Below are 15,625 nucleotides of genomic sequence, written 5' to 3'. Positions count from 1 at the left end.
GGCAGCCAGAGGCCGGCGAACTCAGACTCTCAGTTATAGACGAATGAGTGTGAGTGCGAGTTTGCCTGTGAGTGTGTGTGCGTATGTGTTTGTGCCTATGTGAGTGCGTGTCTGTGTGTGTGTGTGTGTGCGTGTGCGTCTGCATGTGTGTGCATGCATGTGCGTCTGTACCTGTGCGTGTATATCTGTGTATGTGTGTGGGTGTATGAGTATGCCTGTGTGTGTGCAAGTGTGTGTGTCTATGTGTGCCTGTGTGTGTGTGTGTGTGTAGTCTCTCTGGACAAGAGCGTCATAATCTTACCCCTCTTATACGCAGTAAGAATAAAGCGGGGAGGGGCTTACCCCAGGTGTTCAGCTCGTATTTGAGGATGAGGTTCTGGGCGTGGTCCAGCGAGGCGTCCTCCCCCTGGTCTCCCAGGAAGTCGCGCAGCTCGGCGGTGGTCAGCACGCAGCCGTTGCCGGAGTAACGGCGGAAGACGGAGTCCAGCTCGGGCCGGCGAAGCAGCTCCCTGCAGAACTCCTCGATCTCCACGTGGTCCAGGCGCCCGTCCCCCGAGCGGTCACACTTCTGTGGACCGCACGCGCGCACACACACGCGCACACACACACACACACATAAGCACAAATGCACACACACACACACACATAGGCACATACACACACAGGTACACACATACATATATATACACACACACACACACACACATACATACACACATATACACACAGGCACACACAGGCACATACACGCATACATACACACACAGGTACACACAAACACACACACACATTCATATATATACACACACACACACGTAAGCACAAATGCACACACACACACACACACATACACACAGGCACATACACACACGTAAGCACAAATGCGCACACACACACACACACACACACACACACACATATACACACAGGCACACACAAACACACGAGCGCACACACACACACATACATACACACACAGGTACACACAAACACACACATACATACATATATATACACACACACACACGTAAGCACAAATGCGCACACACACACACACACACACACATATACATACATACACACACACATATACACACACACATACATACATACACACACACACACACACATATGCATGCACGCACACACAAACAAACAAACACACACACACACACAAACACACACACACATACCCATCATGGTTAAGGGGGGTCATGAATGCTAGGCACGGACCAAAGCACACAACATCACATGCACAAACACGCACACGCGCAAACTCGCAAATACACGCAAGCGGATTCATAGACACACGCCTGCAATATGAGTGCATGTGCAGAAATACACACACACACAGACATTAAAAATACAAAATGGACAAGCACGCACAAACACACACGTGCACATGGTCAATACACACGTGCACAAGCACAGACACGCGTGTCATGCTTAAAGGGTCACGGGCTTCTGTGTACACTACACACACACGCAAACGCACGCACGTACGCAAGACCCAGCCAAGTCAAAATACGGAAAGGGCAAACGGAGAACAGAAACCCTCGTGATATTTGTGGCGGCGGAGATATTTTTAAGGTCGTTCACTGCGGCAGTGCTGTTCGGTTTGATCACACAAAGCAGTTCTTATCGCAGGCAGCGGCTTGTGACCCGACACAATCAGCGAAAACCAATCTGCGCGACTCTGATGTGCAAATGAGCACTGCCCTTATAAGGTCATGGAGAGGGAGACACAGAAACCAAAGATACGCATTAATGGGACTGTCTGTCTGCTCGGCGTCTGGGTGAACGCTTTCTGAGGCTGGCTCTAGCCATGGGCTCTGCTGATCCGTTGAGCAGGGACAGGGGAGGAGGAGGACTGGGGGGGGATGGAGGACAGGAGCCAATCAAAGCTTCACAACCAGGAGATATAAGAAGAATCCCTGCAATCCCCCATAATGCACTTTTATTAATCCGATGATGAGTGGCGGTCTGAGGATAAGTGGTGGTCATACTGTCTGGGTAGGGTGGGGTGGTGGTGGTGGGGGGGGGGGGGGGTTAGGGGGTAAGTGTATTTATATGTGAATCTGTTCTGGGACTCACGATTGGCTTACCATTGCAACTTATAATTACAGACAGACTTTACTCCAGACTTTGTAAACAACATGTTTTCTACACAGATGAATGGCTCAATGCCATGACCATCAGCTACAGCATTCATACATGCATACAAACACTCACGCGTGCAGTCCAATGCTACACAGGCCTTACACAATAACACGCACAAACCCACCCGACCAACACCCAATCAGGAAGCATTTAAAAGAACACAAGCGGGGAAATGATATCGCGTTGCATCGCACCAGACACCGCTTTACAATGGCCCGCACATAAATAACCTTCCAAGTCCAATTAAAGCATCCAAAATGAAAAGATATCCGAGGGAAATGTGAGAGAATGCCGGTATGGGCCCAATGGGCCTCCGTGGTGTTCCGTAAAATTGATGTGTGCCAACCGAGAAAAAAAAAGGTAATTTAGGAGCACATCTACAGGGATGTTTGTGTGCTCGTAAATTTTTCTACTTAGAAGCAGATGTGCTCCTTGGGAAAAAATGTCAGAGTAGAGCCCTGCCCTATATATATATGCCTGAAGACCAGCTTTTGTGTGCGTTTCAGCCCTAAAAACATCCATCATTCCCCGGATTCAGCCACAATGTTGTAGCAGCTCTTTTTCCTCCAGATTGCGCGTAACACAGCGCAGCAGAGCTACGATGAGCCCGAGAGGGAGGTGGCAGCGGAGGCGCAGGGACCTCCTCCCCAGGGCGGGGCGGCACACGAGGAGGGAGCGAGAGAGCGGCGGGCGGGCGGGAGCGGCGGAGCGGGAGGGAGCGGCGGGGCCGCTCACCTTGAAGAGCGAGCGGGCGTACTGCTCGCTCAGGTCGATGTTGATCATCTGGAGCAGCCGCTTCACCTCCTCGTAGCTCATCTTCCCGTCCTGGTTCTGGTCCGCCCGCCGCAGGAAGCCCTGGATCCAGGTGGGAGGAGTCAAGGAGGCCGCCGCCCAGTGAGGGGCTGGAGTACGTCACCCAGACACACGCAAATGCGCACACACCCGCACACACACACACACACCCGCACACACCCACACACGCACACACACACACACACACCTACACACACACACAGACACACACGCGCAAACACACACACACACACACACCCAGACACACTCGAGCGCGCACGCACCCACACACGCGCACACACCCACATACACCCACATACACCCATACACACCCACATACACACACATGCATACAAACACATATAATCACATTGGCACACACCCACAGACACCCCCTCACACCCAAATACATATATACTAGATATACACACACATACGCACTCGCACACACATGCACACAAACCTACACACACCACTCCCCCCCCCCCCCCCCCCCCCAAACACACACACAGACACGTATATCTGACAAACAACTGGAGCAGCGATTTTGTCCAATTACATCCGGTCCCCCAAAATAGGGGGACTAGACATAAAATGTGCTGTAATTCCTACATGGTTCACCCAATATGAATGTAACATGCCCAATAATTACAGCTGGCAGTCTGCTTCATTCAAATCCAGTGAGTCGCAGTCATTATGGGGCGACATAGCTAAGGAGGTAAGAGCGGTTGTCTGGCAGTCGGAGGGTTGCCGGTTCGATCCCCCGCCCTGGGCGCGTCGAAGTGTCCCAGAGCAAGACACCTAACCCCTAACTGCTCTGGCGAATGAGAGGCATCAACTGTAAAGCGCTTTGGATAAAAGCGCTATATAAATGCAGTCCATTTACCATTATTTGTGTAAGTCATTGGGAAAGTGTCTGAAGGATATTGGTCCAGTTTCTCCTTCTGGGTCATGCCGGACACGCGGTCCTGGAGGGTGCGGATGCCGCGGACCCAGCTCCGGGCCTCCTGCTCCGTGGGGCAGCAGAGGTCCAGGCTCTTCCGCCCGCCCCGGAACACCACGGTGAAGCACCGGCCCTCCGGCACCGACCCGCAGAGCGTCCGCAGCGCCTCCGACTGGCAGCCCTCGCGCACGCACTCCACCTCCGTCACCGCGACTGGAGGGGGGGGGGGGGGGGGGGGAGGGAGGGAGAGAGAGAGAGAGAGAGAGATAGAGAGAGAGAGAGAGAGAGAGAGAGAGAGAGAGAGAGACAGACAGACAGAGACAGAGAGAGTGTTCATGGGTCTTAAGCAAGCAGGATCTCAAACGTCATTGTGCTGGTTTTTAGAGTACTTAGGTAGATTCTTTTTCAAGGACGAAATTGCCAGTCGTTCAAACACAGCAAAAAAGACTTCAAACACTCTGCTCCTCCAGGACTGGAGTTAAACCTGCAGACACTGCGGCTCTCACAGGACTGGAGTTAAACCTGCAGGCACTGCGGCCCTCCAGGACTGGAGTTAAATCTGCAGACGCTGCGGCCCTCCAGGACTGGAGTTAAACCTGCAGACACTGCGGCTCTCACAGGACTTATGTTAAGCCTACAGACACTGTAGTCCTCCAGGACTGGAGTTAAACCTACACACACTGCGCCCCTCCAGGACTGGAGTTAAACCTGCAGACACTGCGGCCCGCCAAGACTGGAGTTAAACCTGCAGACGCTGCGGCCCTCCAGGACTGGAGTTAAACCTGCAGACACTGCGGCCCTCCAGGAATAGAGTTAAACTACCAGGCACTTTGAATCCAAAACAAATATGTATTTGACCCAGGTCCGATCTGCATTGCTGAGGGAAAACAGAACCTTCATAACTCGGGTCTAGAGAACGAGGTGAACGCGGGTGGAAAGATGATGAGCTCTAAAAATGGGGTCCGCCGTGATGGAGTCACCGCTCCGGTGTCACCGGGCCTCTGGGCCGCAGCCAGGAGACACAGCGCGGTTAAAAAAAGCCCCACAGGCCGGTCCGTAACGGGATATCAAACACAGCCTCGCAGCGCGAGGCGCTCGTGTGCGTGCGTGCGAGCGATCGTAGCGTCTTTCCCAGTCACCCCTGAGACCGTACTTATTTTAAACGATGTAAATATTTATGCCCAGGATGATGGACACATGGAGCTCATTATAATAATAATAATATCCTTACATTTATAAGCACTTTTTTCGAGTGCTCAAAGTGCTTTACAGTGAAGGGGAACTCACCTCACCCACCACCAATGTGTAGCGCCCACCTGGGTGATGCACGGCAGCCATTTTGCGCCAGAAAGCTCACCACACATTAGCGAAGGTGGAGAGGGAGAGAACATTTATTCAGCCAATTAAATCTGGGGATGATTTTGGTGGCAGTTTGCAAGAGCCAGATCTGGGATTTAGCCAGGACAACGGGGAACCCCCTACTCTTAGCGATAAGTGTCATGGGATCTTTAATGACCACAGTGAGTCAGGACCTCGGTTTAATGTCTCATCCGAAAGACAGTAATTATAATCGCTTATTCAGCTAGGAGGCTGAAGGATGCTTGAGCAAGGAAACATGAGTGTGTGACATAAAAGTGATCGACCTGTGGATCTGCCTCTCTCCATCTGCCACGTCTGTAACTGACATGGCTTCAAACTGACGCTTGAAAGAGCAAGGACATTCCATTTGCCTAATACACGTTTCCTTGATTCCTTTCCTTGTGTCCTCTGATGCGTGGAGCTGAGGAGATTGGAAAGGACACGAGAGAAGGATGCAAGGAGGTAAAAATGAGCAGTTGAGATGGGCCCATGTTCTTGTTTGGGACACTGCAATAACTCTCTGCATCAGCTCTGTATGAAATAGCACCCGTCTCTCAGAGAACAGTTAGCATCCCTTGTCAGCCTGACTAAGCAGTTCTAAATAGGAGGAACAAAGCGGTGTGCTAGCGCAGCGCTAGCTAGCCTGCCTCCAAAGAGATGTGCTTCTGCGCTGCTCCTAACCCAGTCCAGAGACGCCATTTCCACGGACTCTTCCTGGACAAGCACTAAATCAGATCCTAAATGCCTCTCTCTGGAGACCACCAGCATTCAGGTTTTACTGCTGAAAGCTCTCTTGTGGGAGAGTGAGAAAGCTCTTGATGTGTGTGGCAATCCAAGCGCTCTGTCTCCCGTTAAGCTACCTAACCCTTTAGCCATTTTAATTTGCTAGAGCCGTGGGCGATAGGCTAGGAAGTGACCGATTCTCCAATGCTCCAGACCTCTGGGGAAAGGGGGGGGTGGGGGTGGTGAAGGGGTTTCAGGACGGTCAGCTGGCATGGCACTGGCAGGCCCAGACCACTGACCCCCCCTAAAGCCCCCCTGAACAGCGGCGTTCAGCTGTTAGCCCCGAGCTGCAGGTGCAGTGCCCTGGGACAGCGTCAGGCTAGCGCTGTGCACCTGCTGCTGCAGTGTGGGCCCCACAGGGGCCTCTGGAACCATCTTACACAGCTGCCTGAATGGATTCTGTGTAAATACTGTAAGCAATGGGTGAGACAGTGCACTCCACACATAAACATAAATTTTCCTTTACGTTACTAGGGTCCCTCTGTAGACTCTGTTGCCGAGTGAATTGCGGGGCGGGGCGGGGCACTTGTGAGAGAGTCAATGTCATTACTAATTTTAGGTTGGGAGTTACGTTCCCAGTCGCAACCTAGCACCCCTTTCCCCTGCACCCCCCAGTCCTTGCACCTGGCCCCACAAGCTGTGTTCCTTCACATGAAAGTGGCTCACTTACAGTTCAAAGCTGGAGGGGAGGGGGGGGGGGGGGGGGGGCATAGGCGAAATTCATGCAGTATACATGCGTGTGACAGTGAGCTTGAGCCTGCATCGGGGGAAGGGTGAGGATGACTTGTGCAACACATAGCCAAGATCATGTGACCCCCCCCCCCCTCCCCCTCATCAGAGTTCCAGACACATTCTAATGTTCTGGCCACACCCCCCAGAGCTTCTGAAAGGGGGTCAGTACATAAATCAGCGAGACATTGAGTTAATAATGGACATTTAAATGGCCAGTGGGCTGGCTCACCACTGTGGACGACACCCGTGACCCAATTAGGAGGGACACCATGTCCCTGTGGACCAGTCCTCTCTCACCCCTATACGCACCCATTTCACAGAGCAGTTTAAAGGAAAAGGACTGTATAAAGAGCAGGGCTAGGCTACCACATAAGCAGGAAATACACTATATAACCTAAAGTATCTGGACACCCCTTGGTCTGAGGCTGTTTTTCATGGTATGGGTAGTGCCCTTTTGTTCCAGTGAAGGAAAATCTTAATGCTACAGCGTACAATCACATCCTAGACAATTCTGTGCTTCCCCAACAGTTTGGGGAAGGCCCTTTCCTGTTTCAGCATGACAATGCCCCCCAAACTCATAGCGAGGTTTTGTCAAGAACGGTGTGGAAGAACTTGATTGGCCTGCACATAGCCCTGACCTCAACCCCACCCAACACCTTTGGGACTAACTGGAAAGAAAACTGAGAGCCAGGCCTAATTGCCCATTCGGTGCCCGACCTCACCAATGCTCTTCTGGCTGAATGGAAACAAATCACTGCAGCAATGCTCCAACATCTAGTATAAAGCCTTTCCAGAAGAGTGGAGGTTGTTATAGCAGTGAAGGGAGGACCAAATCCATATTAATGCCCATAATTTTGGATGAGATGTTGCATGTCAGGTGTCCACATACTTTTGGCCATTCGGTGTATATGTGAAAACTGGCTTGACGCAGACTGAGTTGCTTACGGCATCACACACAGTGATGTCACAGCCAAGTAGGAGTGAATACCTCTCCTGTTATTACAGTGGGTTTTCTCTGTTGAACAAACAAAACCAACTTAAACGGCAGACAGAAAAGTAGACACTCACAACACACGTGAGGCACAAGTAGGCGCATTCGTCAGGCCTTAAGTCATGCTCCTGTATTATCAGTGCAAACAGGGGCAACATGAACTCTGCAACTCGCTGGCCCGGATGGAAGCAGTGGATCAGCCTTTAAAGACAACTGGCCACTTGGGTGCTATGTAGCACTTGGACACCTTCTGAGATTTTGGAGACCAAGTCAGCAATCCTACAGAGCTTTGGTGTCTTTACAACAGCAAATAACAAAAAGGGAAGCAATTCTGAAACAGGAACCAAAAGGAGGAAATTCTTCATTTCTTATGCTCTGAACATAGCTCATGTTTCCTGTGGAGGTTCTTTGCCTTCCTGGTTCCCTCCATCCCACCCTCCCCCCCTCCTCTCTCTCCCTCCCACGCCTCTCCCGTCTCTCCTCTTCCTCCGTCCCTCCTCTCCCTCCTTCATCTCTCCCTACCGCCGTCTCTCCCACCCACCCCTCTCTCTCCGCCCCTGTCCCCTCACTCTCTCTCCCCCCCTCCCACTCCCCCACTCCCCTACTCCCCTACTCTTCCCCCCCCTCCCCTCCCCCCCTCATCCCTCCCTCCCTCCCTTCCCCCCCATCCCTCACTCCCTCCCTTCCCTTCCCTTCCCTTCCCCCCTCCCCTCCCCTCCCCTCCCTCCCCACTCCCCTCCCCCCCCCCACTCACAGGTCTGCTGAGCCTTGGCCCTGCGGGAGCTCTTGCTGGACTCGCACCACACGGTGACGCCGTCCTCCAGGAGCCGGAGGCTGCGGCTCTTCTGCCAGCGCTGCGACCGCACCTTCACCATGCTGGAGCCGCGGAGCATCACCCGCACGTCCGCGTCGTCCAGCACGCCTGCAGGGGGCAGCGGAGAGTCTGAATCACACCTCTGCTAACGCCCTGATCCAACACACACACACCTGTTAACACCCGACAGGCCTGCAGGGGGCAGCAGAGAGTCTGAATCACACCTCTGCTAACACCCTGATCCAACACACACACACCTGTTAACATCCGACAGGCCTGCAGGGGGCAGCAGAGAGTTTAAATCACACCTCTGCTAACACCCTGATCCAACACACACACACCTGTTAACACCCGACAGGCCTGCAGGGGGCAGCAGAGAGTTTAAATCACACCTCTGCTAACACCCTGATCCAACACACACACACACACACACACACACACACCTGTCAACATCCGACAGGCCTGCAGAGGGAGCGCAAGGATTCCACATCACACCTCCGCTAAGTCCTGATCCAACACACACACACACCTGTTAACATCCGACAGGCCTGCAGGGGGCAGCAGAGAGTTTAAATCACACCTCCGCTACTGTCATTGTCCATAATGCCAGCAGGGGGCAGGCCAGCAGTCTCAGCACAGTGGCAGAATAGAGACACCAACGTCAGTTGATGACACAGCATAATGGATGACATGAATGTCAGGAAAAGCTGTTTTGTCACATGGCTGAGCTGCCAAAAATTACGTATGTCCTCAATGAACTGTCAGTAAAAAATATGACACATGATGTCCTCCTGGGGCAGTCAGTCTAGGTGAGTAACGGGAGGTGGGGGGGGGTGGGTGTAGGTTAGGTGAGATAAAGGTAATGATAATAATGTCATCACTGCAGAAACAATAGCCTGCTATCACAGCCTCTTCCAGACATGGTGTTTTATGGCAACTGCACAAACGCAGGCTGTCCACTAGCACATATGCTGCTGGTGTTTACCCACTGAACACTGCCTTTGCTTTGAATACAACTTCCTGGTGGACCAAACTGGCTATGAAACCTGGGTGACTGTGATTAGCACAAACGAGAGCTATATAAGAGCACCAATACAGAAACTCTAATGGGTTATGATTTCAAGGGTACATTTTAATCATGAAAGGTACACACACAGACACGCACACACACACAGACGCACACGCACGCATTTGAAATATTCTGAGCTCTAATATCTCTGATTAAAATGTGTTAAAACGTAATGATGCTGACAGGATTGCCAATTATATTTTATTTGTACCTCCCCTATCAGTTCCACACAGCAAACAGCACAATCAGTTTCCCTCAGTTTAGCCCACAGGTAAAATTTTCATTTGTTTCAGATGAACAGTCGGCAGTTGAGCCCCAACTGTTTTCCACAAGTCTGGAAATCATGAAACACGCATCAGCAGTATGACTTTAATCGCAAACGCCCACACGGACACAGGTCCACAACCTTTTGATTCACAATAAAAATAATAATAATAGGTTTATTTAGCACTTATCAAAACATGTTAAAAGGTGCTTTACAAATTTAAAGGACACAAAAAGGAATACAATTAATAAAACAAATAAAGCGAAGCAGAAGGATTTTAAGATAATGAGTTCAAGTCCCTTTTTTTGTTCTTACACAGCCTTTCGTCTCCAGTTGAATAGAGGCTAAAGTGTTTTGTATCGTTTCCATAAATTACTAGCTAATTGTCAGGTTTTGTTTCGAATCCATTAATAAGGCAGAAGGTTTGGTAAACAGACCTAATGATACGAGATGGAGAAACATCGCCATTTTCCAGTCATTGAGATGTATGAAATATATTGGTGGTTATTTTTAAAACAATTGTAAAAGATACAAACTTGTGTTCACATATATGCTCTGATCTCAGGCCATCTCTCCTCTGGGAAGACAACGAAACCTGAGAAGGACAACGATGACGACGAAAACATGACGATGAGTATCTCACTCAGATTAACCAACGTCTAATTACAGTTTGTTCGGTCGCTTTGGTGTTTAGTAAACAGCCTCTCTCCACTGGCTGGTTCAGACACGTTTTTGTGCCTCAGATTTAGATTTGGGAAAGTGAACCCACAAAGCAGTCAAAGCTGCCCATAATTCCACCGACCCGTGACCTCCACGAATAAGGCCCTGCACTGAGAAGACAGCTTGCCGCAATTCACGGAGTCTCCCTGCCAGGAAAGCGGCTGTTTTTATGGGAATGGGAACGGCGCGCTCTGATGTCTTTTGCAGGATAATTTATTTTTCTTATTTTCACAACAGCCGTGGTTAGGAGTTAATGGAATAAACACAGCCAGCAGTATCAGTGAAAACGGTCAGCTGTTGAGATACTTTGAGGGCATACAGCTAAAGTAACAGTAAAGAAGACGTATTCCTGTCTAGGCGCCGATTATCTTGCCTCATAAAGTTGGTAACAAATCAAAAAATATATAAGGATCGACCATGGCTTCGTTGCGAAGGGTAGCGACCGTCTGGACTCAGACAGGAAACGGAGCGTGAAATCGATCAGCTTCGTTAGGCCAACGGTAGAATCGCTTCATGTGAGGTCAAGCCTATAGGTTAATTCCTGGGTGTCTCCCGACCCCTCAGTCGAGTGTCTTGGTAAACGCGCAAGTCTGGAAAAGACGCACTGGGAGAGCTGACAGCTTCTCTTCTTTCTTCCAGATTGTTCCAGCCCTTTTCCATCCCCACTACTAAATATTTTAGGACTGGCGAATGCAACAAAAATATCAGAGGGGAATCCACAAAATGACTGCGATGCCTTTGCGCCAGTTAAACAGTCTACCAGGAAAATATTACGCACGACTCACAGCACCCGTTCAATATTAAGCACCCACTGTCAGCGCTGTACACAACTGCACCACCAGAGAGCTAGCAACAGGGTGAGTTGTCGGGGTAAACCATATTTAAATTGTGTTAGCTATACTTTAACACCAAACATGACAATTTTTATGCAAATGCACCTCAGGAAAAGTAACAGTCCAGTTCACAATGGTCACAGATTACCACTCGCAATAAACGTCTTACAACTTGAAACCTGGCAGTAATGCGGCGCAGTCTATTTATAAACCATGCAATGTCAGTGGTCATGGAAGTTGTCATGGTTGCAAAAGGAAGACTCCACTGTTAGGCATGCAAGACCGTGGAGCTCCCGTAGATTATTTTTCATTACAGGCATCGGAATGGCTTGACAACAAACCTGCCCTCCGTAATTTTTCTGTTACAATGAAAATGGGCCACTTCATTGTACAGAGAAAAATATTTCTTTAACTCAGATAACACATTCATTAACGTAATTCACTTCAAAATGGGCCAATTCTATAAAATGAGATAAGATGTTCCAATTATGTTGGAATTATGTCAATTTGCTGATCATTTAAACGATCTCGTCTCTGTCTATGGTTTTTTAGTCATTATTATGCATGCACCATTTTTTGCCTTCCACATTAAAAAGAATCCACTGTAAAACTACCGGTTTTCTGTCGATTTGTGCCACCTTGTCGGAATGTCAGACCAGTTTTGCTACCCTATCGGAAAATAGCCTATTATCGCAAGTAAACTGCTATTTTAGTAGCCCAAAAAGTCGGTAGGACTTTGTAACTCATTGGGAAATATTTCTAAGCCAATTATATAATTATTTTCATTAATTCATCCAATAGCAATCTCAAATATGTGCTTGCCTGGGTTTTCCAGAGACTTCGTAGCCAAAGAGCCAAGGGCTATTCCGTTCCTCTAATCGCAAATCTCTTCACCGCAAGACAATGCTTCTAACATTAAACTACAATTTATGTTTCATACAAATATTATTAGTAGTGGCATATTGCCCCTAAAACACAGGCAGCCTATTTCGATAGCCTAATTTGCAGAAAATCCCACCATTCGGGTTTTATAGGAAATATCAAACAATTTTTCTTCATAAAGTACATAAGTGCCAAAAACAGCAAGATTGTGCTGCCATATTTCTTGAAACAAGTACACATAAATAAGGCCAATACAGTCTGACATGGCTTGGTCAGAGTAGCCTATAAGTTGTGTTACACGCCATCGTCACCTAACCTCTGCGTGCAATAGCAGAACAAAAACAGGTATCGTGACGCAGAACAAACGTTACTTATTTGTAGTACGGCAGAATATATGGTATGTGTACCTGATAAAGTAGCCAATTTAAATATGCCTTAAAGTGCGTGCGTGACCTCATCGGTGTGTTGACTACAATCAACGCGAGGCGATATTACAATAATAATACTGATAACAATAAGCTGGTATCGTAGGCTATAAAAGACTTGAAAAATGTTGAATTAACACCACAAATGAAATTAAAGGTTAAGACAAACCACACTAATGATGAAAAAATGCAATTAAAAACGAGGTAAATGTATAGGTGTGCCACTGAACACGAGAAAAATAACGCGCTTGTGTTGTGCGCATGCGCAATACCTGTCCGTGGTAGGACACTTCGATAGGTAGGATGAAATGTTAGCACACGTGTTCATTTTCAATTAATGCAATCAGCGTTTGCGCAACGTCAAGTAACTAGCCTTCGACTCTATGTGTAACCAGTTCTCTAACCAGTACGCAGCTCAGTCACCTCCCTGCTTTGAACCCAGGCCTTTCCCTCCCTCCCAGAGGCCCTCCCAGTCCGCCTCCGCAGGCTGGCAGCTGAACGCTGCGCAGGCCCAGCCGTGCCCATTTAACCAAGCCTAAGACGGCCAGCCCGTTACAGCTGCCGCACTGAGTAACCATGCCAACCCGCAATGTTTTCCTGCTTCTTCCCCTTAAGACTAGCGCCCCCCCCCCCCTCCCGTCACGCCTCATTGAGACTTTACAATACCCCCCGCCCCCCCCCCCCCCACCCCAATCGCCATGCCTGAGAACTGGCCGAACACCAAAACACCCAAAAACAAAACACTTCATCTTTACTATCTGCAGACAAGGAAACAAACACCCAGCAGACAGCGTGTGCGACACGCTACTTTGTACGACGACGCTTCGTAAAATGAGACCAATTGCTTCTGAAGATGCAGCTGTGAAGATGCAGCTCCTGTTTAATGAAGACTATAAAAGTCTGAAAGCAGTGCCACTCCGTACTGTACACAAGATTCTCGTTCTGCACGTGGAGCCCCACCTCCTACAAGAGGGCCTCGTCTTAGCTTATAGCCTGTGTTTGAAATACAAAACCGGAATCACTGCAATCACTACCACACCCAATCATGGGGGGGGGGGGGGGGGGTCAGCAAATTAAATCCTGCTAAGGGCCCCCAAGAGCTCAGGGACGCCCCTGCCTATATATGCACCAGCATTCCTGCTCTCTCCAAGAAGCATGGATGTGATGGGAATCGTACTGAAGTTAAAAGGGCGAATCAGATGATCTATTTTGTGGACTATGCCGGAACATTAAAGGGTGCTCTTTATAGCTTAGGAAAACCGATCGAGCCACTGTATACTCTATGGATTAGATTACTACCGCAATGAAACACAAGTGTTTACACGCTGTGTGTTCAGTGAAATGGGGTGAAGTTTTCCTTTTATAAGAACGAGAGCCAGACTCTTGTCTGCAGCACGTTAGAGAAAGAAGGGTCAAAGTAGAAAAAAAATATAAATGTATGCACATATCCCAGTATTTTCACAGGTGCTAGAGTTACAGGGAAGGGGTGTTCAAATGTGAAAAGAAGGAAAACCCCACACCCTACTCTTCAATGCTCTCATTTATTGAGCTATATACATACACAGTATACACCTGACCTGATGAAGACCTGAGGGTGTGAACATAGTAGTTCAGTAAATGGGAGCATTGTAGAGTAGTGTGTGGGGTTTTCCTTCTTTTTAGAAGCAAAAGACGTGCCCCGGCCAGGGTTTTTGGCCCTTGGTATCGCCCAACCTCCCACCCCCCACCCTCAATATGGTGCCACTGGTCCCACCCCCCACCATTTCAGGCCTGCCAACCAGCCCTCCACAAATCAGGATCCACTGAAACAGAATGCCTGGCCACCAAGAGAGAGCCTGCGGGGTCCATTCTGGTTCGGGGCGGACAGAAGCCCATATAGCTTTCACGGGCCAGAGAGAGAGCGTCGGCTTTAAAGGGGCCTCACCTTGGCAACCGGGTGCCACGGAGACGGGCGCAGCTTGAACGGCTCGCGCTCGAAGGAGGAATGCTTTTATCGGCCTGCCAGAGGAGGGCAGCCATTTCACAGCCGTCTCAACTTTTTCCAAATGAGCCAAGGGGTCCATTTACGCGAGCGTAGCCCTCGTTCCCCCCCCAGGTTCTACCGCGAGCGAGCAGAAAAGCCGTTGACGCGCGATTTGTCACGGCGGGCCCAGCGTGACAACTTGGCGAGCTGCTGAGCTAGCAGAAGCATTGCGTACGAACCCCAAGCCTTTTCGTGCCCCGCGCGCCGCTCGTCCGTGTGGAAAAACAGACAGCTACGTTTGGCCATCTCGCAGGACGTCTGAGACTGTCACAGGCTGACACCGCAACGCGATACGGTGTCATTTCTCTGTGTGGCGTGTAAGCGAACCAGTGGGCTACGGGGAAAATCGATCAAAACACTGCGTCTGCTACTAGATAGGGGACCTATGTTCTGTGTCGTCCCGTCAGGGTTTTCAAAATTTGAGAAATAAAAATGTTATTTCTGTCCTGTCTACCTGTTTGTGTGTGGGTTTTTGTGTTGTATTGGGTTATTGGGGTTTTGTAATAAATACATACTTTGTACCCTGGCAAACAACGTTGTGGTGTTTGGCTATGGGCTGACAGCCGGTTATTGAAACTCGGCAGTCTTGGGCCATAACATGGTCAAATAGGCCATCGTGTTTTCATTCTGAATTCATAACTCCGAAATGCATTTTGAGCCAGTGGTAAATTATGAATGTGCATCACACACGCAGGTTTAACCTTCACGTGGAGCTTTGCTGTGCATTTGCCTGGCGAGCCCAGAATACAAACAACCTTGCGATGAGGACAGGAGAGAAATGTAACCACTGTTAAAATAAGACCTAAATCCCTTTCTCTGTGATATATACTTTAG

At 49.4% G+C, this 15,625-nt stretch overlaps 1 protein-coding gene across 4 annotated transcripts in view; it reads right to left on the bottom strand.

The window, feature by feature from the left end:
• LOC118215964 (1-phosphatidylinositol 4,5-bisphosphate phosphodiesterase delta-3-A-like) overlaps positions 1-15,625 on the bottom strand; it is a 55,026-nt gene that overhangs the window by 12,809 nt on the left and 26,592 nt on the right. For all 4 annotated transcript variants that reach the window (XM_035396954.1, XM_035396952.1, XM_035396953.1 and 1 more), the window contains exons 2-5: positions 8,515-8,682; positions 3,880-4,108; positions 2,896-3,025; positions 343-568 (exon numbers count right to left, since the gene is read on the bottom strand). In XM_035396954.1, coding sequence (XP_035252845.1) covers positions 343-568; positions 2,896-3,025; positions 3,880-4,108; positions 8,515-8,653 — 724 coding nt within the window. In that variant the 5' untranslated portion in view covers positions 8,654-8,682. The remainder of the gene's footprint in view (positions 1-342; positions 569-2,895; positions 3,026-3,879; positions 4,109-8,514; positions 8,683-15,625) is intronic.

This window comes from Anguilla anguilla, chromosome 17 (assembly GCF_013347855.1).
Source record: "Anguilla anguilla isolate fAngAng1 chromosome 17, fAngAng1.pri, whole genome shotgun sequence".
Taxonomy (NCBI): domain Eukaryota; kingdom Metazoa; phylum Chordata; class Actinopteri; order Anguilliformes; family Anguillidae; genus Anguilla; species Anguilla anguilla.
This window is presented reverse-complemented; position numbering and strand designations above follow the sequence as displayed.